The following is a 26,478-nucleotide window of genomic DNA, read 5'->3' as shown; positions in this document are numbered from 1 at the left end:
CCCCTCATCGGCCCCTCATAAGTCACTCTGTCTGACTTTTTTGGGTTATCCTAGGTTCTCTACACATATGCTGCTATGTATGATAATTCTATGTAACTGTATTTGTGTATACCTGAATAAACTTACTTACTTACTTACTTACTTACTCTTGGTGTCATGGCTGTACTGTCCTTTGGTTCTTTAGGCTGCTTCAGACTCTTTAGGTCTTCTACTAAGCTCTGTATCTTAGCTTCAGCTGCTATGATTTGTAATTCCCATTTCCTGCTCTCCTCAGCTATTTTCTCTTTCATTTTCTTGCTGATCTCTTCCAGCCTCCTCCCCCACTCCTCCTCTCGTCACGTGAGCTCTGCCTCCCAGTCTTCTCTCCCAGGTCCACCACTCGCTTCATTTACCTCGAACGTAAAATTGTTTCAATTTCATTACTATATATTGCTGATGATTTCTCAACCATTAACTCATAACTTCAAACTTATAAATGTTTCAATCTCATTATTTTAAAATGTACTAAATTGTAATACTTAATATTGTAAATTGCTTTAACTTGTTCTAAATTGTAATACTGTACTTTTAATAAACTTTTTCCAAACTGTAATTATTCTATTCTGAACTTCTCTACTAGACTTAGTAAAGTTATATAGCATTACCTAATATAATACTCTTGTGCTCATTGTAACTCATCTAATGACCATATGAACTGTTATCACCTTATTAGTCTTAAACTAATTTTAAGTTTCCCCGAAATATTCTGCATACAAAGGAGCTTTGGGAAAGTACATCCAACTATTATATTCCTTTGTACCACCATGTATCATGTCATAATTATTATTATTATTATCATAATCGGTGCCCCGTGGCCTGGTGGCAAAAGCTCTCGAATCAGGGTTTGATTCCCAGCGAGGGAGGAAACATTGGGCGTGTTTCTTTACACTGGTTGTCTATGTTCACCTATCAGTAAAATAGGTACCTGGGTGTTAGTCGACTGGTGTGGGTCGCAACCTGGGACAAAACTGACCTAATTTTCCCGAAATGCTCAGCATAACAAGCTGCTTTCTATACAGTAGTATGTCATTGATGTCAGCTAGGACTGTATACCTTGTATACATACTTGTAGTAAATAAAGATATTATTATTATTATTATTATTATTATTATTATTATTATTATTATTATTATTATTATTATTATTAATTATTACTATTATTATTATTAACGGACAGCTGGGTTCGATACTGCATAAGCTGTCAGTGGCGTTTATTAACACAACAAACTAGAATGTCTATTAAGTAAGGCTTGTGGACTTCTGCGTCAGTCTTTGTCAGGTGTGGTCGTCTCTCTCTCTCGCCTGTGCATCAGTGACAAATTTCCACCGTTCTCTCTCAGACGCTTGTCCTCATCTATTTTGCCCGCCTGGCACTCTACATGAGGGCACCTGGCACTCTACACGAGGGGCACCTGGCACTCTACATAAGGGGCACCTGGCACTCTACATGAGGGGCACCTGGCACTCTACATAAGGGGCATCTGGCACTCTACATGAGGGGCACCTGTACATCGGCTTACATTTAGCCTTAGTTTAATATGTTTATTATGCACCCCATACCCATCCTGTGGGCGGTAGTCAAAAGATTACAGAGGTACATAATTGGTCCAGGGACTGGACTCCAAAGTTTTGATAGCTGAGCAAGTTACAGAGGTAATGAACTCACAATTTACAAAGGTAATGAACTCACAATTTACAAAGGTAATGAACTCACAATTTACAAAGGTAATGAACTCACAATTTACAAAGGTAATGAACTCACAATTTACAAAGGTAATGAACTCCAGGTAGGTCTGGTCACAATCATGACAAGTTACAAAGGTATTTACAGATTACAGAGGTACGTAATGGGTCCAGGGACTGGGCCCCCAAAGTTTTGATAGCTGAACTAGGTACAAAGGTAATGAACTCACAAGTTACAAAGGTAATGAATTCTGTAGAATGGTTACTTACGTTTATACATATCTACAGTCATGAACAAATTATAGAGTAATGAGCAATTCACACTTCCACACCCGGTCACAACTGTAATGAGTTATTGGTGCAAATATTGATTGTTGAGTCACACACACACACACACACACACACACACACACACACACACACACACACACACACACACACACACACACACACACACACACACACTTTAGTTTAATATCTTTATTATGCACCCCATACCCATCCTGTGGGCGGTAGTCAAAAGATTACAAAGGTACATAATGGGTCCAGGGACTGGACCCCAAAGTTATGATAGCTGAACTAGTTACAAAGGTAATGAACTCCAGGTAGATCTGGTCACAATCATGGCAAGTTACAGAGGTAATGAATCAGCTTCACTCCTATACATGGTTACAGTCATGAGCAAATTACAAAGTAATGACCCACTGATACGTCCACACCTGGTCACAATTGTAATGAGTTATAAATACAAATATTAAGTGGATCATACACCCACACTAGCGCGCGCGCGCGCACATACACACACGAGGGCGCACGCACGAGATGTACAAATTAACATTAAGATCGACAACACTCTAATTACCAGACATAATGAGGGCAAATTCCTAGGCTTATACCTTGACAACAACCTGAATTTCAGCACCCATATCCAACACATAACCAAAAAAGTATCCAAAACAGTTGGGATCCTCTCCAAGATACGATACTACGTGCCGCAAAATGCCCTTCTCACACTATACCACTCACTTATTTATCCATACCTCACCTATGCTATTTGTGCTTGGGGATCAACTGCAGCAACACACCTAAAGCCAATAATAACCCAACAAAAAGCTGCAGTAAGAATAATCACTAAATCCCATCCCTGGCAACACACCCCCCACTCTTCATAGATCTAAACTTACTCCCTGTTCAGTACATCCACACTTACTACTGTGCAATCTACATCTACAGGACCTTAAACTCCAATATCAACCTTGACCTAAAATGCTTTCTTGATAGTTGTGACAGAACCCACAGGCATAACACCAGACACAAACATCTCTACGACATTCCCCGTGTCCGACTAAACCTTTACAAAAATTCAATGTATGTCAAAGGCCCTAAAATCTGGAACACCCTACCTGAGAACTCGAGAACTGCAGACACATTCATCACCTTCAAAGCTACCATTAGGAAACATCTTATCTCCCTGATAAACCCCATCAACTAACTACACGAATACCACCTGGTGGTTCACACTTACACTCACTCACCCATTTCACCATAAACAGAAATATTAATCTCAATCTTAAAATAATGAATCCTATGATACTCCAATACTGAAACTATGTACTGTGCCAAAACAAAAGCATTCACATTGCTAAACTCACAAACTAGTATTTAGTCACTTAGCCATAATACCAACTTACCTCATAATTTGTAATATTTTAAAATAAAGAATTAAACTAAGTCTGCCCGAAATGCCTAGCCATGCTAGGCGTTCTAGTGGTACACTCTGTAATCATTATTTAACTACATGTAAACCACACAACAACCAAATTCTGTAAATTCAACATTGTAATCTTTATAGAGAATAAACTTTGAATTGAATTGAATTGATGTTCACTAGTGCTGAGGAAAGTTTGGAGGGCTTCTGTGCAGGGGTTTGAATGGGCTAGCCTAAGCATATTGACCCCAATAAGGATATTTCTTTCAGTAACACGATCTCTAATGCTTGGAATATTAAGTTCTTTCCGCATATTTAAAATTTTGGCAGTACGAGGGCATCCTAGGATGATCCTCATTGCTTCGTTCTGCAGTTTTTCCAGCCCTCCAAGCTTCCAGTCAGACACGAGTGCAAGTAGTGGCGCCGCATAATCAACCAATGATCTAATATAAGCAAGATACATCATTTTCACAATTTTAACATTAGCACCATACCTGGGGTGAAACCCAGCCACAACTCTAAGTGCTCTCAGCCTTTCTTTGTATTGGCGACAAAGTCTCGTTACAACAGGTCCAAGTAGTGGAACCTCAAAACCTAGATACCTGTATCTACTTACATATTCTAGAAGAGACCCATCATGCAACTGGATCTGACGAACTGTGCCTCTCTGTCGAGGAGGAAGTCTGTTGAGTATCTTTGTTTTATCCCCTGAGATTATTAACCCCAGGTCCTGACACGAGGCTAGTACATGATTAAGAATGTTTTGGGTGTTGGAGAATCCGGTGGTGTGAATCATTATGTCATCAGCAAAACTAACCATATAATGATGGGGCTGGCTAGGCATGGCATTAAGTAAGGCATTAATCAAAATGATGAAAAGGGTGGGACTAAGCACACCTCCCTGTGGGGTTCCTAATTTAAAATCTTTAGTTACACTTCTATGTCCCTGGAACAACACAGACGACTTTCTGTTGGACAGGTAACCTTTAATCCAGCGGAGAAGCCATCCTCCAACATCCATTCTGGCAAGGTTGGGAACCAAAGCAATCATAGTACTAGGGGGAGAGAGCACAACTTTGTAGTACCCACAGTCAGTGGCCAGGCTTCAAACACTTTTTATTGTACAGCAATAAAGGAATGGAACAGACTACCCACAAATGTCAAGGCCAGTCATAGCTTGAACCAGTTCAAGAAGAGTGCCAAAAAGTGTCTGATGAATGAAGCAACAGAAAGGGAGGGGAATGATTTTCTATTTTTTAGCTAAAATACGTGTAAATTTTACCTTATCCCTAGTAATGACCCTCGTATTGTAGATAGTCTTAATGACCCTCGGGTAGTAGATAGTCTTTTTAGTATGATAATAAGATGTTATCTTCATTGTAGAATAATAAGAAAATATTATAACCTTTATATTATAATAATAAGGTAAAAGGACCCCAATGGAAATAAGTCACTCTGTCTGACTTTTTTGGGTTATCCTAGGTTCTCTACACATATGCTGCTATGTATGATAATTCTATGTAACTGTATTGTGTATACCTGAATAAATTTACTTACTTACTTACTTACTTACTAAGTTCACTAATGATTACATGTCGGTTGGCTACATCAAAAGCGGATTTAATTAAGGTCAAGGAACGTAGTGTATGAGCTGTCAGTGTGCAGAGTGAGAAAGGTGGTAATGCAATGATGCACACTCCTTCCATGCATGAAGCCATGCAACCGGGGTGACAAGAATTCCTTAATTCTGTGCATAAGACGATTAAGAATCATCCTTTCGAATGTTTTACACAAGCAGCTAGTAAGGAATATTGGGCGAAATGAGTTTTGTTGATTGGGCTTCGGAATGGGAATAATGAGGCTATTGGTCCATGATTTAGGGAGCTCCCCAGTGACATAACTCATGTTATATAATTCAAGTAAAGGATTACCTGGTACTCGACACAGCAATCTGAGTATGTTGTAAGTAATACCATCCTCCCCAGGCGACGTGGAGTTGCCCTTAGTTAGTGCTGCATCAAGTTCATAATTAGTGAAAGGAATGTTGCAGTCATCTGCCTTGCTGAGCATAAAGCAAACAAGTCTCTCCCTTGCATCATGTTTGTCCATTAATTTCGCCTGTGTGGTACTGGGAAGACTGTCATAGCTAGATGTAGCAGCCCAAGCACTGACTAACTCATTCGCCCTATGCAAGGGATGAGGGTGCGCGATCTGCCCAGTTCTGTTACCCTTAATTCTATTTATGTCCCTCCATGCCCGGCTAAGTGGGGTGTGAGCATTGAGACCATTGACAAATTGTTCCCAGTCTGTTTGCCGCAGCTCTGTCATACGCTCTCCATTTTTTCCGCTATGTGGAAAATTCTTTAACGGTCTTTGGTGAGAAGCCGGTTACTGAACTCAGGTGGGTGTGTGGGCGTCCCTCTCTGCTGGGGCTTGACAAGGGCGTCCACTGGATCTAATTGGAAACTTCAAGTTTCTATCTCTGTTTACAAAGGAATTTTTGTTCCTTTTCTCTCATCGCCCAGCCTTGGGCAACAATTTTTCCTGGTACCATCGAGAAGTCGGGCTCGCTACAGCTTGTGCTGTCAGTGGCCCTGATAAACCAAACAAAGAAAGAAGTAAGGCTTGTGTTGGGTTATCTTAGGTAATTTACACGTTACTATGTATGATAAGTGATAAGATTTTGTTGGGATTTTTAACCCGGGAGGGTTTGTCACCCAACATGACCCAAGAAAGTCAGCGCGTCATCAAGGGACTGCCTGTCTTATTTCCATTGTGGTCCTTAAATTTGTTCCCCAGGATGCGACCCACAAGTCGACTAACACCCAGGTACCTACTTCCTTGCTAGGTGAACAGGACAACATGTGCAAGGAAACACATCCAATTTTTCCACCCGTGCCGGGGATCCAACCACGGTCACTCAGCATGTGAAGGGAGAGCGTTGCCTACCAGGCCACCTCTACCTCAGTAAACTTTTACTTACTAGTACTCACCTAATTGTGGTTGCAGGGGTCGAGACTCAGCTCCTGGCCCCGCCTCTTGTCATACCTTGTCTTAAAGCTATGTATGGTTCCTGCCTCCACTACTTCACTTGCTAGGCTATTCCACTTCCTGACGACTCTATGACTGAAGAAATACTTCTTAACATCCCTGTGACTCGTCTGAGTCTTCGGCTTCCAGTTGTGACCCCTTCTTTCTGTGTCCCCTCTCTGGAACATTCTATCTCTGTCCACCTTGTCTATTCCATGCATTATATTGTGAGTTGTTATCATGTCTCCCCTGACCCTTCTGTCCTCCAGTGTTGTCAGTCCAATTTCCCTCAACCTTTCTTCATAGGACATTACCCTGGGCTCCGAAGCTATCCTTGTTGCAAACCTTTGTACTTTCTCTAATTTCCTGATGTACTTGACCAGGTGCGGGTTCCAAACTGGTGCTGCATACTCCAGTATGGGCCTGACGTACACAGTGTACAGTGTCTTGAACAATTCCTTACTAAGGTATCGGAACGCTATTCTCAGGTTTGCCAGGCGCCCATATGCTGCAGTCGTTATCTGGTTGATGTGTGCCTTGGGAGACGTGCTTGATGTTATGGTCACCCCAAGATCTTTCTCCTTGAGTGAGGTTTGCAGCCTTTGTCCACCTAGCCTATACTCTGTCTGCGGTCTTCTTTGCCCTTCCCCAATCTTCATGACTTTGCATTTGGCAGGGTTGAAATCAAGAAGCCAGTTCCTGGACCACGTGTCCAGCCTATCCAGGTCTCTTTGTAGTCCTGCCTGATCCTCATCCAATTTAATCCTCATTAGCTTCACATCATCTGCAAACAGGGACACTTCAGAGTCTATCCTTGTATATGTATATGTACATGTCTGGGTTATTCTGCTTCTCTTTGTCTCTTCCTCCCAATCCTCCTAACGTTTTTTGCACTCTTTCAGTACCCTCCTTTCCTCTTGTGTTCTGTCTCGGTCGAGGTACACACTCTGGAATTCCAGTTTAGTATGAGTGTTGGTATGTGGCTCTGCTGAGATATAACTGTGCTGGAGTATGACTGTTAGAGCATCATAGAAAAGTGCAGATATTCACAATTACAGTGGACCCCCGCATAACGATCACCTCCGAATGCGACCAATTATGTAAGTGTATTTATGTAAGTGCATTTGTACGTGTATGTTTGGGGGTCTGAAATGGACTAATCTACTTCACAATATTCCTTATGGGAACAAATTCAGTCAGTACTGGCACCTGAACATACTTCTGGAGTGAAAAAATATCGTTAACCGGGGGTCCACTGTATTTACAGATAAAATAAACAGTTCACATCAAATTTCAATTAATTTGACTTAATGAAATAAAAGTTTCTCAGTAATATACAGTGGACCCCCGCCTTACGAACGCATTGCGTTATGTTAAATCCGCCATACAAAGCATTTGAACGCAAAAATTTTGCCTCGCCTCACGATAAAAAACTCGCCTTACGTGATTCGTCCGGGACGCGTCCCACGTGTGGCCTCAGTGCCAGTGTTTACAAGCCAGCCAGTGCGGTCGCATCTACGCATACATTCGGTACATTTCACATTATCCCAATGTTTTTAGTGCTTGTAACTGCCAAATAAGCCACCATGGGCCCAAAAAAGGCTTCTAGTGTCATTCCTCAGGTACAAAGGGTGAGAATTAGTATGGAATTGAAAAAAGATATTAAGGAAATGTAAAATATGTGAAGGAATTCAAGGATTACATAGACAGTGAAGACGTGAAACCTGAACAAGTGTTTAATTGCGACGAAACAGGCCTGTTTTGGAAGAAAATGTCAAGCAGGACCTACATTACTCAGGAGGAAAAGGCACTCCCAGGACATAAGCCTATGAAAGACAGGCTTACTCTGTTGATGTGTGCCAATGCTAGTGGTGATTGCAAAGTGAAGCCTTTATTGGTGTATCACTCTGAAACTCCCAGAGTGTTCAGGAGAAACAATGTCCTCAAGGCTAATTTGTTTGTGATGTGGAGGGCAAACAGTAACGCATGGGTCACTAGAGACCTTTTCTATGACTGGTTACACCATGCATTTGCCCCCACTGTGAAAAATTACCTCCTGGAAAATAAATTGGACCTTAAGTGCCTCCTGGTATTAGACAGTGCCCCTGGTCATCCTTCAGACTTGGCAGAGTGACTTTCTGGGGACATGAGCTTCATTAAGGTCAAATTTTTTGCCTCCTGATACCACTCCTCTCCTGCAGCCCATGGACCAGCAGGTCATTGCAAACTTCAAAAAACTCTACACGAAAGCTATGTTTCAAAAGTGCTTTGTAGTGACCACAGACACTCGATTGACTCTAAGAGAGTTTTGGAGAGATCACTTTAGCATCCTCAATTGTGTAAACCTTATAGGTAAGGCTTGGGAGGGAGTGACTAAGAGGACCTTGAACTCTGCTTGGAAAAAACTGTGGCCAGAATGTGTAGACAAAAGGGATTTTGAAGGGTTTGAGGCTAACCCTGGGAATTCTATGCCAGTTGAGGAATCCATTGTGGCACTGGGGCAGTCCTTGGGGTTGGAGGTTAGTGGGGAGGATGTGGAAGAGTTGGTGGAGGAGGACAATGATGAACTAACCACTGATGAGCTGCTAGATCATATTCAACAACAAGAGGCCAGACCTGAGGAAACTGCTTCAGAGGAGGGGATAGAGAAATTGAAGAAGTTGCCTACTTCAAAGATTAAGGAAATGTGTGCAAAGTGGCTTAAAGTGCAAACCTTTTTTGATGAAAATCGCCCTGACACAGCTACTGCAAACCGTGTTGGCAACCTGTACAATGACTATTGTGAACCACTTTAGGCAAGTCATAAAGGAACGAGAGGTACAGGCCTCTATGGACAGATATGTTGTGCGATAGAAGTCCAGTGACTCTCAAGCTGGTCCTAGTGGCATTAAAAGAAGAAGGGAAGTAACCCCGGAAAAAGGACTTTCTACCTCAAGTCCTAATGGAAGGGGATTCCCCTTCTAAACAATAAGTTCGACACTCTCCCCTCCTCCCATCCCATCAATCATCACCAGATCTTCATTAAAGGTAAGTGTCATGTATTCTATTGTTAGTAGAGTACTACAAACTGTGCATGTCTTCTTCAGTTTGTGTGCATTAAACTTAATATTTCATGTCGTAAAATTTTTATTTTTTCATACTTTTGGGTGTCTTGCACGGATTAATTTGATTTCCATTATTTCTTATGGGGAAAATTGATTCACTTTTTGATAATTTTGGTTTACAATGAGCTCTCAGGAACAGATTAATATTGCAAACCGGGGATCCACTGTATATATATATATACATGTATATATATATATATATATATATATATATATATATATATATATATATATATATATATATATATATATATATATATATATATATATATATATACACACATCCATACATACATACATACATACATACATACATACATACACAGTGGACCCCCAGTCTTCGATATTAATCCGTTCCTGAGAGCTCATCGAATACCGATAATATCGAAAACCGAATCAATTTTCCTCATAAGAAATAATGAAAATCAAATTAATCCGTGCAAGACACCCAAAAGTATGAAAAAAAAATTTTACTACATGAAATATTAAGTTTAATACAATAGAATAATTACAATAACAATAAAATAATTAACACTTACTTTTAATGAAGATCTGGTGATGATTGATGGGATGGAAGGAGGGGAGAGGTGTTAGTGTTTAGAAGGGGAATCCCCTTCCATTAGGACTTGAGGTAGCAAGTCCTTTTCCAGGGTTACTTCCCTTCTTCTTTTAATGCCACTAGGACCAGCTTGAGAGTCACTGGACCTCTGTCGCACAACAGATCTGTCCATAGAGCCCTGTACCTCCCGTTCCTTTACGATTTGTCTAAAATGGGCCACAACATTGTCATTGTAATAGCTGTGTTAGGGTGATTTTCATCCATAAAGGTTTGCACTTCAACCCACTGTGCACACATTTCCTTAATTTTTGAAGTAGGCACAATGTATTCCACAACTGGTATAGGCTTCTCAGGGTTAGCCCCAAACCCTTCAAAATCTTTCTTAATTTCCATACTAATTCTCACCCTTTTTACCACAGGGTTGGCACTAGAAGCTTTCTTGGGGCCCATGGTGACTTATTTTGCAGAAACAAGCACCAAACACAGTGATAATATGGATAATATGGAATGTACCGAATGTATCCTTAGATGCGTGCACACTGGCTGGCTTGTAAACACTGGCACACAAGGGGCAGTTCAGGCCACATGTGGACAGGTCTCGTATGATTCATATCGAATACGTACCAGGTTTTCAATCGAATACCGAGGAAAATTTTTTGCGATATAATGCGTCGAATACCTATATATATATGTATACATATATGTATATATATAGGTACACCTACCATCTGACTTACGGCCTGCTCGACTTACGACCACTCGACTTACGACCGTGCTTTTTATGCCAAATTTCTGGGAAATAAACAACTATTTGTGTTGTACAAAGTGTTTATCCTAAACCTTACAGTATAAAATACAGTACTAACAGCATAAAAAGTACAGTAAAACATGAAATACCAAAATAAAACAATAAAATAAAGTCATTATAAAAATGTTTTGTTGATATTCAGTAGTAAAGTTCGACTTACAACCATTTTGACTTACAACCGGTTTCTCGGAACCGAACTCGGTCGTAAGTCGGATGGTAGGTGTATATATATATGTATATATGTATATATATATATATATATATATATATATATATATATATATATATATATATATATATATATATATATATGTATATATATATATATATGTATACTATATATATACTATATATGTATATACAGTGGACCCCCGCATAACGTTCACCTCCGAATGCGACCAAGTATGTAAGTGTATTTATGTAAGTGCGTTTGTACGTTTATGTTTGTGGGTCTGAAATGGACTAATCTACTTCACAATATTCCTTATGGGAACAAATTCGGTCAGTACTGGCACCTGAGCATACTTCTGGATTGAAAAAATATCGTTAACCGGGGTCCACTGTATATATATATATATATATATATATATATATATATATATATATATTATATATATATATAGACCTCATATTCACTAACAATGATGATCTGATAAGAAATGTCACCATATCAAAAACAATATACTCAGATCACAACATAATTGAGGTTCAGACATGTATGCGAGGAGCCCCAGACCGACAAAATGAGACTAGTCACGAGGGAGCATTCACCAAATTCAACTTCAATAACAAAAACATAAAGTGGGACCAAGTAAACCAAGTCCTAACCGATATAAGCTGGGAAGATATACTAAGCAACACAGACCCAAACTTATGCCTAGAACAGATTAACTCGGTGGCACTCGATGTATGCACAAGGCTTATTCCTCTAAGAAAAAGGAGGAGTAGATGTAAAATAGAAAGAGACAGGCGCTCCCTTTACAGGCGACGGAAAAGAATAACAGAGCGGCTAAAAGAGGTTAATATATCTGAAATGCGCAGGGAGACACTGGTCAGAGAAATAGCAAGCATCGAACTTAAGCTAAAAGAATCCTTTAGGAGTCAGGAATCGCGGGAAGAACTAAAAGCTATAAATGAAATCGAAAGAAACCCAAAGTATTTCTTCTCCTATGCCAAATCAAAATCGAGAACAACGCCCAGTATTGGGCCCCTACTTAAACAAGATGGGTCCTACACAGATGACAGCAAGGAAATGAGTGAGCTACTCAAGTCCCAATATGACTCAGTTTTTAGCAAGCCGCTAACCAGACTGAGAGTCGAAGATCAAAATGAATTTTTTATGAGAGAGCCACAAAATTTGATTAACACAAGCCTATCTGATGTTATCCTGACGCCAAATGACTTCGAACAGGCGATAAATGACATGCCCATGCACTCTGCCCCAGGGCCAGACTCATGGAACTCTGTGTTCATCAAGAACTGCAAGAAGCCCCTATCACGAGCCTTTTCCATCCTATGGAGAGGGAGCATGGACACGGGGGTCGTCCCTCAGTTACTAAAAACAACAGACATAGCCCCACTCCACAAAGGGGGCAGTAAAGCAACAGCAAAGAACTACAGACCAATAGCACTAACATCCCATATCATAAAAATCTTTGAAAGGGTCCTAAGAAGCAAGATCACCACCCATCTAGAAACCCATCAGTTACACAACCCAGGGCAACATGGGTTTAGAACAGGTCGCTCCTGTCTGTCTCAACTACTGGATCACTACGACAAGGTCCTAAATGCACTAGAAGACAAAAAGAATGCAGATGTAATATATACAGACTTTGCAAAAGCCTTCGACAAGTGTGACCATGGCGTAATAGCGCACAAAATGCGCGCTAAAGGAATAACAGGAAAAGTCGGTCGATGGATCTATAATTTCCTCACTAACAGAACACAGAGAGTAGTCGTCAACAGAGTAAAGTCCGAGGCAGCTACGGTGAAAAGCTCTGTTCCACAAGGCACAGTACTAGCTCCCATCTTGTTCCTCATCCTCATATTCGACATAGACAAGGATGTCAGCCACAGCACCGTGTCTTCCTTTGCAGATGACACCCGAATCTGCATGACAGTGTCTTCCATTGCAGACACTGCAAGGCTCCAGGCGGACATCAACCAAATCTTTCAGTGGGCTGCAGAAAACAATATGAAGTTCAACGATGAGAAATTTCAATTACTCAGATATGGTAAACATGAGGAAATTAAATCTTCATCAGAGTACAAAACAAATTCTGGCCACAAAATAGAGCGAAACACCAACGTCAAAGACCTGGGAGTGATTATGTCGGAGGATCTCACCTTCAAGGACCATAACATTGTATCAATCGCATCTGCTAGAAAAATGACAGGATGGATAATGAGAACCTTTAAAACTAGGGAGGCCAAGCCCATGATGACACTCTTCAGGTCACTTGTTCTATCTAGGCTGGAATATTGCTGCACTCTAACAGCACCTTTCAAGGCAGGTGAAATTGCCGACCTAGAAAATGTACAGAGAACTTTCACGGCGCGCATAACGGAGATAAAACACCTCAATTACTGGGAGCGCTTGAGGTTTCTAAACCTGTATTCCCTGGAACGCAGGAGGGAGAGATACATGATTATATACACCTGGAAAATCCTAGAGGGACTAGTACCGAACTTGCACACGAAAATCACTCACTACGAAAGCAAAAGACTCGGCAGACGATGCACCATCCCCCCAATGAAAAGCAGGGGTGTCACTAGCACGTTAAGAGACCATACAATAAGTGTCAGGGGCCCGAGACTGTTCAACTGCCTCCCAGCACACATAAGGGGGATTACCAACAGACCCCTGGCAGTCTTCAAGCTGGCACTGGACAAGCACCTAAAGTCAGTTCCTGATCAGCCGGGCTGTGGCTCGTACGTTGGTTTGCGTGCAGCCAGCAGCAACAGCCTGGTTGATCAGGCGCTGATCCACCAGGAGGCCTGGTCACAGACCGGGCCGCGGGGGCATTGACCCCCGAAACTCTCTCCAGGTAAACTCCAGGTATATATGTATATATATATATATATATATATATATATATATATATATATATACATATATATATATATATATATATATATATATATATATATATATACAGTGGACCCCGGTTAACGATATTTTTTCAATCCAGAAGTATGCTCAGGTGCCAGTACTGACCGAATTTGTTCCCATAAGGAATATTGTGAAGTAGATAAGTCCATTTCAGACCCCCAAACATACACGTACAAACGCACTTACATAAATACACTTACATAATTGGTCGCATTCGGAGGTGAACGTTATGCGGGGGTCCACTGTATATACATATATAGTATATATATAGTATACATATATATATATATATCTATATATATATATATATATATATATATATATATATATATATATATATATATATATATATATATACATATATATATATATATACATATGTATACATATATATATACACTTACCATCCGACTTACGACCGAGTTCGGTTCCGAGAAACCGGTTGTAAGTCGAAATGGTCGTAAGTCGAACTTTACTACTGAATATCAACAAAACATTTTTATAATGACTTTATTTTATTGTTTTATTTTGGTATTTCATGTTTTACTGTACTTTTTATGCTGTTAGTACTGTATTTTATACTGTAAGGTTTAGGATAAACACTTTGTACAACACAAATAGTTGTTTATTTCCCAGAAATTTGGCATAAAAAGCACGGTCGTAAGTCGAGTGGTCGTAAGTCGAGCAGGCCGTAAGTCAGATGGTAGGTGTACCTATATATATACATATATGTATACATATATATATATATACATGTATATCTATCTCTATGTCTATATCTATATATATATATATATATATATATATATATATATATATATATATATATATATATATATATATATATATATACACAGGTGGTTCGCCATCACAAATCCGGCAAACAGTTATTCGGTTCCTTCAGTTATTCGGCACTAATTTTGGCTAGCATAATTTCAAATTTCCAGGGTCGCCACACCAACCTCCTGGTACTGTTTGGTGGCGCTGCTTGCTGCATAAGTTGCTCCAATTTATTTTTCTCCATTTATTGTTATAACCTCCTTATTTTTAGCCCTAGCCATAGTTTCAATGAATAAAAGAAGTGTTTCTCATTGTGTAAAGCACCTACACAGTACACTGTCCATAAAAGATAAGGTGGCTTTGAAGCCACTGTCGGTTGCCATGAGCTCAGTCTCGTGATGAAGGGGAATATGCTTTATTATTACGCTAATATCTGCACTACAGCTTATTTACCTATCACAGCTGATCTTTTATGACATAATAAAAAATATAAATAACAAAAACATTGTAAAACTTTAGAATGAATAATATTTGGCATAATACCGAGTGGATCGACGGAGGTATGAAGAGGATATGGTATACAAGTACCATTCTCCTATCCCTGCCCTTGGGGCTTATATTAGAGAAAGCGGAGTATAGCACAGGGCTAACTGTGATATACACTCGTAATGCACCATAAAACTGAAACAAAAAAGCTATTTTCTCTACATTGATAATCATACATAGCAGCATACGTGTAGAGAACCTAGGATAACACAAAAAAAAAAGTCGGACGATAATTAATGGAATTCACTTCTCAGCTATTAGCTGCCCCTTAGTGGTATATTTTCGTATAGTTCTTATGGTTGTATTCTCGTTTTTGTGGTCTCATTTGATAGAATGGGAGATATATTACAGAAATAGATATGATTTTGATTGCTTTCATGATGAAAAGTACCTTGAAATTGAGCTCAAAGTAGCGGAAGTGTTCGATTTTTGCCGATGTTCAATGAACTTTGTGTAAGTCAAGTTGGTTAATTTTATTAAGTGTATTCTAACCTAACCACTCTGTAATCCGGCAAACTCGGTAATCCGGCACACTACAGGTCCCATTGATGCCGGATTTGTGATGGTGGACCTCTGTGTGTGTGTGTACTCACCTATTTGTACTCACCTATTTGTGGTTGCAGGGGTCGATTCATAGCTCCTGACCCCGCCTCTTCACTGATTGCTACTAGGTCCTCTCTCTCCCTGCTCCATGAGCTTTATCATACCTCGCCTTAAAACTATGTATGGTTCCCGCCTCCACTACTTCACTTTCTAGGCTATTCCACGGCTTGACTACTCTATGACTGAAGAAATACTTCCTGTGTGTGTGTGTGTGTGTGTGTGTGTGTGTGTGTGTGTGTATATATATATATTTATACAGTGGACCCCCGCATAACGATGGCATCACATAGCGATTTTTCCGCATAACGATTACTTTTATCGCAAAAATTTTGCCGCGCATACCGATTAAAAACCCGCATACCGATTTTCGTCCGAGACGCGTCCAATGTGCCCTCAGCCAGCCTCACATGTGCCGCTCCGTCCCATTGTTTACCAGCCAGCCTCCGCGGTAACATCCAAGCATACACTCGGAATATTTCGTATTATTACAGTATTTTCGGTGCTGTTTCTGGAAAATAAGTGACCATGGGCCCCAAGAAAGCTTCTAGTGCCAACCCTACACCTCAAAGGGTAAGAATTACTATAGAGATGAAGAAAGAGATAATTGATAAGTATGAAAGTGGAGTGCGTATAGCCGACCTAGTCAAGCTGTACAAGAAACCCCAATCAACCATCGCTACTATTGTGGGCACCAGAAAGACAATCAAGGAAGCTGTTCTTGCCAAAGGTTCAACTGTGTTTTCGAAACAAAGATCGCAATTGATGGAAGATGTTGAGAGACTCTTATTGGTGTGGATAAATGAAAAACAGATAGCAGGAGATAGCGTCTCTCAAGCGATCATATGTGAAAAGGCTAGGAAGTTGCATGAGGATTTAATTAAAAAAATGCCTGCAACTAGTGATGATGTGAGTGAATTTAAGGCCAGCAAAGGTTGGTTTGAGAGATTTAAGAAGCGTAGTGGCATCCATAGTGTGATAAGGCATGGTGAGGCTGCCAGTTCGGACCACAAAGCGGCTGAAAAATATGTGCAGGAATTCAAGGAGTACATAGAAACTGAAGGACTGAAACCTGAACAAGTGTTTAATTGTGATGAAACAGGCCTGTTCTGGAAGAAAATGCCAAGCAGGACCTACATTACTCAGGAGGAAAAGGCACTCCCAGGACATAAGCCTATGAAAGACAGGCTTACTTTGTTGATGTGTGCCAATGCTACTGGTGATTGCAAAGTGAAGCCTTTATTAGTGTATCACTCTGAAACTCCCAGAGCGTTCAGGCAAAAGAATGTCCTCAAGGATAATTTGTGTGTGCTGTGGAGGGCAAACAGTAAGGCATGGGTCACTAGGGAATTTTTCTATAACTGGTTACACCATGCATTTGCCCCCAATGTGAAAAATTACCTAACTGAAAAGAAATTAGAACTTAAGTGCCTCCTGGTGTTAGACAATGCCCCTGGTCATCCTACAGACGTGGCAGAGCGACTTTATGGGGACATGAGCTTCATTAAGGTGAAGTTTTTGCCTCCTAATACCACTCCTCTCCTGCAGCCCATGGACCAGCAGGTTATTTCCAACTTCAAGAAACTGTACACAAAAGCTCTGTTTGAAAGGTGCTTTGTAATGACCTCAGAAACTCAACTGACTCTAAGAGAGTTTTGGAGAGATCACTTTAATATCCTCAATTGTGTAAACCTTATAGGTAAGGCTTGGGAGGAAGTGACAAAGAGGACCTTGAACTCTGCTTGGAAGAAACTGTGGCCAGAATGTGTAGACAAAAGGGATTTTGAAGGGTTTGAGGCTAACCCTGAGAATCCTGTGCCAGTTGAGGAATCCATTGTGGCATTGGGAAAGTCCTTGGGGTTGGAGGTTAGTGGGGAGGATGTGGAAGAGTTGGTGGAGGAGGACAATGAAGAACTAACCACTGATGAGCTGATAGATCAACTTCAAGAGCAAGAGGCCAGACCTGAGGAAACTGGTTCAGAGGAGGGGAGAGAGAAATTGAAGAAGTTGCCTACTACAAAGATAAAGGAAATCTGTGCTAAGTGGCTTGAAGTGCAAACCTTCATGGATGAAAATCACCCTCACACAGCTATTGCAAGCCGTGCTGGTGATTATTACACTGACAATGTTGTGAAACACTTTAGGCAAGTCATAAAGGAACGAGAGGTACAGGCCACTATGGACAGATATCTTGTGCGAAAGAAGTCCAGTGACTCTGAAGCTGGCCCTAGTGGCATTAAAAGAAGAAGGGAAGTAACCCCAGAAAAGGACTTACTACCTCAAGTCCTAATGGAAGGGGATTCCCCTTCTAAACACTAACACACTCTCTCCCCTCCTCCCATCCCATCAATCATCACCAGATCTTCAATAAAAGTAAGTGTCATTTAATTGTGCATGCCTTTTTCAGTTTGTGTGTATTAAAATTAACATTTCATGTGGTAAAAAAAATTTTTTTTCATACTTTTGGGCGTCTTGCACGGATTAATTTTATTTCCATTATTTCTTATGGGGAAAATTCATTCGCATAACGATTATTTCGCATAACGATGAGCCCTCTTGCACGGATTAAAATCGTTAACCGGGGGTCCACTGTATATGCAAAACAACCACTCTGAAAGAATAGAGAAATTCCAAGCGCTTTCGTGACTACTCACATTATCAAGGAACTATGAAAGTAAAGCATCCAAGGAAGCTATATAAGGGGTCTGGCCAGCACCTCACAATCAGATCCCACAACGGTTAAACACGTGACGCGCGCCGACCCAACTTGGATAGGTCCTTTGCACAACTCACCCACAAACTATTCTACCCAAGAAAATTTAAAAATTATTATTTGTCCAGTGTATTATTAAATTCTTCCCAAATTCTATTAATTATAAATGGATCTAATTTATATAAACCAAAGGAAATATTCATATTATTGTCAAAACTGCTTTTTATGAAACAAGATTCAATTATATTCCTGTCGACCATGGACTTGCTTGATACTACTTTCTCAACTTTTTGAAAATCAATTGGATGGTTAAAATCTCTTACAATTGATTTTCAAAAAGTTGAGAAAGTAGTATCAAGCAAGTCCATGGTCGACAGGAATATAATTGAATCTTGTTTCATAAAAAGCAGTTTTGACAATAATATGAATATTTCCTTTGGTTTATATAAATTAGATCCATTTATAATTAATAGAATTTGGGAAGAATTTAATAATACACTGGACAAATAATAATTTTTAAATTTTCTTGGGTAGAATAGTTTGTGGGTGAGTTGTGCAAAGGACCTATCCAAGTTGGGTCGGCACGCGTCATGTGTTTAACCGTTGTGGGATCTGATTGTGAGGTGCTGGCCAGACCCCTTATATAGCTTCCTTGGATGCTTTACTTTCATAGTTCCTTGATAATGTGAGTAGTCACGAAAGCGCTTGGAATTTCTCTATTCTTTCAGAGTGGTTGTTTTGCATATTCTGAAATCACCTGTTTACTGTGATCTTATTGCATATTTATATATAAATATATATATATATATATATATATATATATATATATATATATATATATATATATATATATATATATATATATATATATATATATATATATATATATAAAACCCTTGTAGGTTTAACACTTTTTTTTATAATAATAATATACGCACATACACAATCGAAACTAAGTACAGTAATACCCTGAGTTTTTCTCCTTAATCCGTTGCGGAAGGTCAGATGAAATCCAAAATGGACGAAAACCGAAGTGTAATATTTCCCATAAATAATGTAAAGCCAATTAATCCGTTTCCGATACCCAAAAATATTAACAAAAATTACATTTTATAGAGAATAAGTATAGTTTTACGTACAGTAAAGAATGAGGAATAAATGTAAATGACTAATTTTAATGATAAATGAAGATTGCATACCTTTATTGAAGACTTTTGTTGGTGTATGGAAGAAGGCAAGGAGGAAATGGGAGTTGAGGTTATTGTTTGGAAGGGGATTCCAGCTCCATAAGGACTTCGGGTATCAAAGCCCTATCCGGGATTGCTTCCCTGCTTTGTCTTTTACTGGCACTAAGACCAGCTTGAGAGTCACTGCACCTGTCACACAAAAAATCTGTCCAGAGAGGCATGTTTCTGGCATCTCTTTAAGACTTGCCTAAAATGGGACAAGACATTGTCATTGAACATGTTGCAGATACAGCCTGCAACAGTTTTGTTAGGGTGATAATTCTCTGGAAAACTTTGCACCTCACTCCACTTTGCACAAATGTCCTTAATCACTGAAGAAGACACATTCTTCCCTCTCTCTACCTTTCAAGGCAGGTGAAATTGCTGACCTAGAAAATGTACAGAGAACCTTCACGGCACGCATAACGGAGATAAAACACCTCAATTACTGGGAGCGCTTGAGGTTCCTGAACCTGTATTCCCTGGAACGCAGGCGGGAGAGATACATGATTATATACATCCTAGATGGACTAGTACCGAACTTGCACACGAAAATCACTCACTACGAAAGCAAAAGACTTGGCAGATGATGCAACATCCCCCCAATGAAAAGCAGGGGTGTCACTAGCACGTTAAGAGACCATACAATAAGTGTCAGGGGCCCGAAACTGTTCAACTGCCTCCCAGCATACATAAGGGGGATTACCAACAGACCCCTGGCAGTCTTCAAGCTGGCACTGGACAAGCACCTAAAGTCGGTTCCTGATCAGCCGGGCTGTGGCTCGTACGTTGGTTTGCATGCAGCCAGCAGTAACAGCCTGGTTGATCAGGCTCTGATCCACCAGGAGGCCTGGTCACAGACCGGGCCGCGGGGGCATTGACCCCAGGAACTCTCTCCAGGTAAACTCCAGGTAAACTCTCTTCCTCCTTCTCTGAAGCAATTTCCTCAGCTGCGATTTGTTGCTGTTCCAGTTGAAGGTTTTGAAACTCTTCAGTGGTTAGCTCTTCCCTGTGGTCATCCACCAACTCTTCCACATCCTGGCCACTCACATCCAACCCCATGGACTTCCCCAAAGTCACAATAGATTCCACAACAGATGTTGGGTTGTCAGGGTCTGCCTCGAACCCTTCAAAATCCTTCTCTTGGACACATTCTAGCCACAATTATCTGCAAGTTCTTTCTTGAATTCTATCGTGTTTCTCACCTTTACCAAAGGGCTCACACTGAACTTTCTTTGGCCCCATGGTGGCCCCATTGTGGCTTATTTCACAGTCACACTCAGTAAACAAGCACAAAAAACAATAGATGAATGCACGGAGTATTGCTAACTCAATGAGAGACAGAGGCAGATTGAGTCTGGTATGTATGATAAGCGGTGCCTTGGGCGAGTGGACGCGTCTAAGACAGACGATTTCCAAGCTGATGTACGAATCCCGGGGGAAAATTTTGCCAAAAAAGGTGCTTGAAATCCAAATTGTACGATTTCCTCACCGGACGAAAACCAAGGGTCCATTGTACGAAACCCACAAAGCACTGTACAGTACTGTATTACATTTCATTTACTCCTCTTATTCTCTTAAGGGAGGTTCCTTGATGCTGGTGAGGATATCTTGATCAAAGGAATTTGACCAGACCTCCCTTTCCCTGGACCGAACCTGATTGCCTCTTATTCTCCAGGAGTTATACAACTTCTCTGAGTTTATCACATCCCCCTATTAGTGAATGATGGTAAATATGTTTGCTTTGGGTTACCCTGTCTTGGCAGAAAATGGCTGTTTAGTTAAAAATAATAGTAATGACAGTAATAATAATGTGGCTATGATACATGACAAATATACTGTGCATGAATACTGTAATTTATTTCAGTATTCTTTCAGAATTGTATCTGAGATGGAAGAGTCTGTTTTCCTGGCTTCAGTTGAGAGTTATGGACCAGGAGATATACAGCAGTGCCTCATACCAAGTCCCCTTTTGCTTGGTGTTAAAGGAACGGTTGGTGGGTATATGAAATTAAGTCTCACAAGTGGCATTTGTCTCATCTGCCGTGCAGTGCCTGTGATGGATACTTGCAGTGATGTAGGCTTTCAAGTGATAGCTTGTAACTGTGTCTACATGGGAATGACAAGTTCAGCCACATCTTTAATAACTGGAAACTATACAATCAGTTCTTTTCAAATATCAGCATTGAAGTTTGCACCTATTAAAGATATTGATGTCACTGTTATTTTAAATACAGTTGAAGATGTGCTTAAATATAGAAAAAATAAACAGTGCTTCAAAGACTCCCTTAGGGAATTGCTTAAACTGTATGGTGTTGTTAATAAAAGCAATATTAACTGTCGAAAAAATCCTTTGGGAGAACTATTAGGTATTTCCCAGGTGATAATTGTAAAATGTTCACTGTCTTCCCATGAAGTTGGTGTCGTTGCTACAAACACTATTATTAATCTTAGTGGAGTTGAGAGTGAGGACAGACGTAGGATGACAGTGCATAATACTGTGAGTTTGGGTGGACTGGATAAAATTTTGGCTTATCTCCGAAGAATAATCGTGGAACCTTGGATGAGAAAAGAGCAGTTTAACAGAGCAGGAGTTACATATCCCTCAGGTAAGATAGCACTGAGCCATATCTATTTTCCTGTTTTCAAATAGCTATACAGCATCCATTTACAATACAGTAACCTGTATATATTTTAACCCGTAAACGGTCCAAACGTATATATACATTTTTTCAACATTTGTTAGTATGTAAAAAAAGTAGATCTTTTTTTTTTTTTAACGTTTGAAAATGTGTAAAAAACTTTGATTTTTTTTTTTTTTTTTTTTTTTATATATATATTTGAAAATATGTAAAAAAATGTGGATCTACTTTCGGAGCACTATGCATGTGAGCGTAGATGTGCTTGGACCGTTTACGGGTTAAAAATATGAATGAAAAATACTTATTACACTTAAGAATGTTCACAAAATCATTATTACTAAAGTGATGATTTAGATATGACAGTGAGATGCAGGTAAATACAGGACTGTATAAGAATTTTTGGGGGCTACCTGGAAGAATTACACAGACCACTGAATTAATGTATTTAGCATCCTTCAGTGTTTAATTTACAGTAGTCTTCAGAACTGATAGAGTAATTTTAATCGGAGTAAGTTTGGAAATTCCTTAGAACAAGACCCTGTTCTTTCCTCACCACTTTCTTGTATGTTTGATTTTTTTTTTTTTTTTTTTTAAGAAATTTAGCTTTTCACATAACTAAACAGTAACACCCAGAAACTAGCTGAATACCACCATTTTCTAGGAATACTTCTGGTTGGACCCCCGGGCTGTGGAAAGACTTCGCTTGTTCGCCAGTTGTGTGCCGAGACAGGAGCTTGTCTCGTTGCAACTGCAGCAGCAGAGTTAGTTAGTCCTTATGAAGAAGAAATGGAGAAAAATTTTGTTAAGGTTAGTATTTTAAAAATTGCTTTATTAACAGAAAAATTTCAATCTGCTTTGTTATTAATAGTGTGTTCCTCTAAATTATAGTATCATTAAGGGAATTTCTTCAAAAACTGCAAATTTTAAACGAATGTTGTCTTTAAATTCAAAAAATCTAAATCTGAATTTCCAGGCCAAGATCAGTAATTTTCTGTGGTGTTTGAGGAAGGGTGATCATAAAAGGAAAAGAGATTAGACATCATTCATTCAGTAGCTGTCTTGCCAAACAATGCAGACATCACAGTTCAGATGAATTTTTGAACTGCAACATGCCTACCCCTCCTTTGGAGTGCAGGCATTGTACTTCCCACCTCCAGGACTTAAGTCTGGCTAACTGATTTCCCTAGAAACTGCTTGTCTCCATTCATTTTGATCTGACATGGTCACGTACATCTACTGGAAACTGACACCTCTACACCTATAAACCTCATTCGCCTCCTCCTTCCAACTTTTCTTCAGATGACCTCTACCTCTCCTTCCTTCCATCCTTGATTTATGCAACTTCTGTATGCCCAAACCACTTCAACAATCTTTCTCCAGCACTCTGAATTATACCTTTGGTAGCCCTTAACTGACTACTAATTTTTACACTCCAAATTCTCTGTACAGTATTCACACCATATATCTCTGTCAAACATGACATCTCCTTACTACACTGTTTAATGACCATGCCTTACAGCTAAACCCATATAAAAGTGTGGGTACTAATATGCTGTGGTACATTCCTCTTTCTCAAATCAAACCTGATTGCTACCCATTCCACAGACATTGTATGACCCTTAATGGATTTAGCACCTTTCCATGAATATAATAGTAATATTAAACTGTACTTACAGGTTGCAGAGCAAGCGCAAGCCTTAAGTGAAGAAGGACCATGTTTGTTTTTCATAGATGAAATAGACTCACTGTGTCCTATGAGAACCAAGGAATCAAGTCTTCATGATCAGAGACTTACAACACAGGTATGTGAGTACAATGATTAAAATATTTGATTTTTCTTAAGTATCCTTTGGGCAGTAGTTAAAGGATTACAGAAGCACACCTGAAGGATTATGCAAGATGAAGCATACACTTTAAATAGACTTTCTAACATTCAGAGAAAATAGCTAATGAATTTATTTTAATAAGATCATAGCGCAAAATATATGTTAATTAATCATGAAAATGCAAAATTGATGACACAAGGAATTCCTAGTGAGAAGAGATGCAGGATAATCAGTGTGTTTTAATAGTAGGCCTAATAACAAGAATCTGTTTCACACAGCACACAGGTGGCACTGATCCACATGCCCAGATGGGTCTTCTTTTATTTGACAAACACTGACTATCTTGATGGCACAGTTGATCCATCAGTTTTTCTTAAGAGCCTGAGAGCTGTCATAATTCGCAAGCTAGATTCAACCAACAGTCCGTACAGTATGGACCAAAAGATATTCCTTCATCTCCCAGCTGAAAATTCTGAAGTCATTACCTCCCTTTTTATCTCTTAGGGTGTCCATTAGAAGGATAAGAAGTTTATAAATGTAAAGACTTGTTGCTGAGTTAAATGAAGCATTATTTAGACATTGCTTTGCATATGCAGTAAGATTTTTCAAGTCAGTAAATTGTAACTGGAGAAAGGTTATATAGGCAGGAGCAAAGACAGGTCTGTAGTGATATACAGTAGGGCCCCGCTTTTCGGCGTTCCGCTAATACGGCGATCTCAAATTATGGCCAGAACTTTCTATACGGCAAGTGATCTTTCAAATACGGTATGGGCCACCCAGTTTGTTTACATACTCCATGAGCACATCTCTCTATTATGTAATAATAAGCACTCTTGGGCACGTTAAATGTCTAATTTTACTTCAATATAGATATTTTCATTAATCCATCTATTATATTTTCTTCAAAATTATATAAGAAACATGTTACATAGCATATAAACACGCTGCTTATATGCTATGGAGGTGTGGCTGCCAGGTAGAGGGAAAAAATTATGTAATACTAATAATAATCATTCTTGGGCACATTAAATGTCTTATTTTATGTTAATATAGACATTTTTATTAATCCATCTATCATATTTTCTTCAAAATTATATAAGAAACACATTACATAACATATAAATATTTTGTTTATATACTGTGGAAGTGTGGTAACCGGGTGGAGGGAAAACCTTACATCACTCCTCTTAATACATAATGCTTTTGTTTACAATTCTCGGCTTGAAGTATTCATTACTTCTCCCTTTGTTTATGATGACTTTTAAAGGTAGTTGCTAGAAACGATTAAACTCGGTGAACATGGTATGTCGATGGTAATAATATAGCTCTGGGCCACATTAAATATTGTGTAATTATGTAGCCCAGGTGGACTACATACCTACATTATTATTATAACTGATAATTATACCTATGTGTACCTGTACCTAGGTAAACTTATTCTGCTGGCATGCAGGTACACATTAAAATCACTAAGTGTCTTATTAGTCTTGAAGATGCCATTTTAATGATAATAATAATAATAATAATAATAATAATAATCACTCTAAGGAGCAATAAATATCATATAAAAATGTTAATATAGACATTTTGCTTAATCCATCTAAATACACCCCACAGTAGAATACATTAACATAAATATGAGATGTAGTAGCCAGGTGACTTGTAGGACTTGTGGTAGCCAGGCGACTTGTAGGACTTGTGGTAGCCAGGTGACTTGTAGGACTTGTGGTAGCCAGGCAACTTGTAGGACTTGTGGCGAAAACCAGACGCGTTCATCTGGTTTGTTTACATTATGTGTGGGTTGGGTTGGGAGGGCTGACCTTCCTGGCTACCCGTACTTTCCAACCTGACTTCATACAAATAAAACTTACCTCTCACCCTACATTAAGACTACAAATATTTTAAGGCAATTAACCCTTTCAGGGTCGAGAGGCCCTCTCTTAAACTTGTTCTAAGGGTTGAAAATTTTTCTGAAAAAAAAAATATTTTTTCTTATGAAAAGATAGAGAATCTTTTCCCAGTCATAATGACACCAAAAGTATGAAATTTGATGGAAAACTTACGGAATTATGCTCTTGTGAAGTTAGCGGTCTCGACGATGT

The 26,478-nt window shown here is 39.4% G+C and overlaps 1 protein-coding gene across 6 annotated transcripts in view; it reads left to right on the top strand.

Annotated features, from left to right (window-relative positions):
* The first annotated feature begins 5,681 nt into the window (after positions 1-5,681).
* LOC128700547 (ATPase family gene 2 protein homolog B) overlaps positions 5,682-26,478 on the top strand; it is an 82,383-nt gene continuing 61,586 nt past the window's right edge. Inside the window, exons 1-5 of one of the 6 annotated variants that reach the window (XM_070098966.1) lie at positions 5,687-5,831; positions 21,491-21,637; positions 21,787-22,517; positions 23,212-23,357; positions 24,227-24,352. In XM_070098966.1, the coding sequence (XP_069955067.1) occupies positions 21,800-22,517; positions 23,212-23,357; positions 24,227-24,352 (990 nt within the window). In that variant the 5' untranslated portion in view covers positions 5,687-5,831; positions 21,491-21,637; positions 21,787-21,799. Of the gene's footprint in view, positions 5,832-5,871; positions 6,075-21,490; positions 21,638-21,786; positions 22,518-23,211; positions 23,358-24,226; positions 24,353-26,478 lie in introns of those variants that run through there. The other 5 variants (XM_053793810.2, XM_070098965.1, XM_070098970.1 and 2 more) reach the window with 5 other exon arrangements.

This window comes from Cherax quadricarinatus, chromosome 65 (genome assembly GCF_038502225.1).
Source record: "Cherax quadricarinatus isolate ZL_2023a chromosome 65, ASM3850222v1, whole genome shotgun sequence".
Taxonomy (NCBI): Eukaryota; Metazoa; Arthropoda; class Malacostraca; order Decapoda; family Parastacidae; genus Cherax; species Cherax quadricarinatus.
Note: the sequence above shows the minus strand (reverse complement) of the source record. Positions and strands in the feature narration are given on the sequence as shown.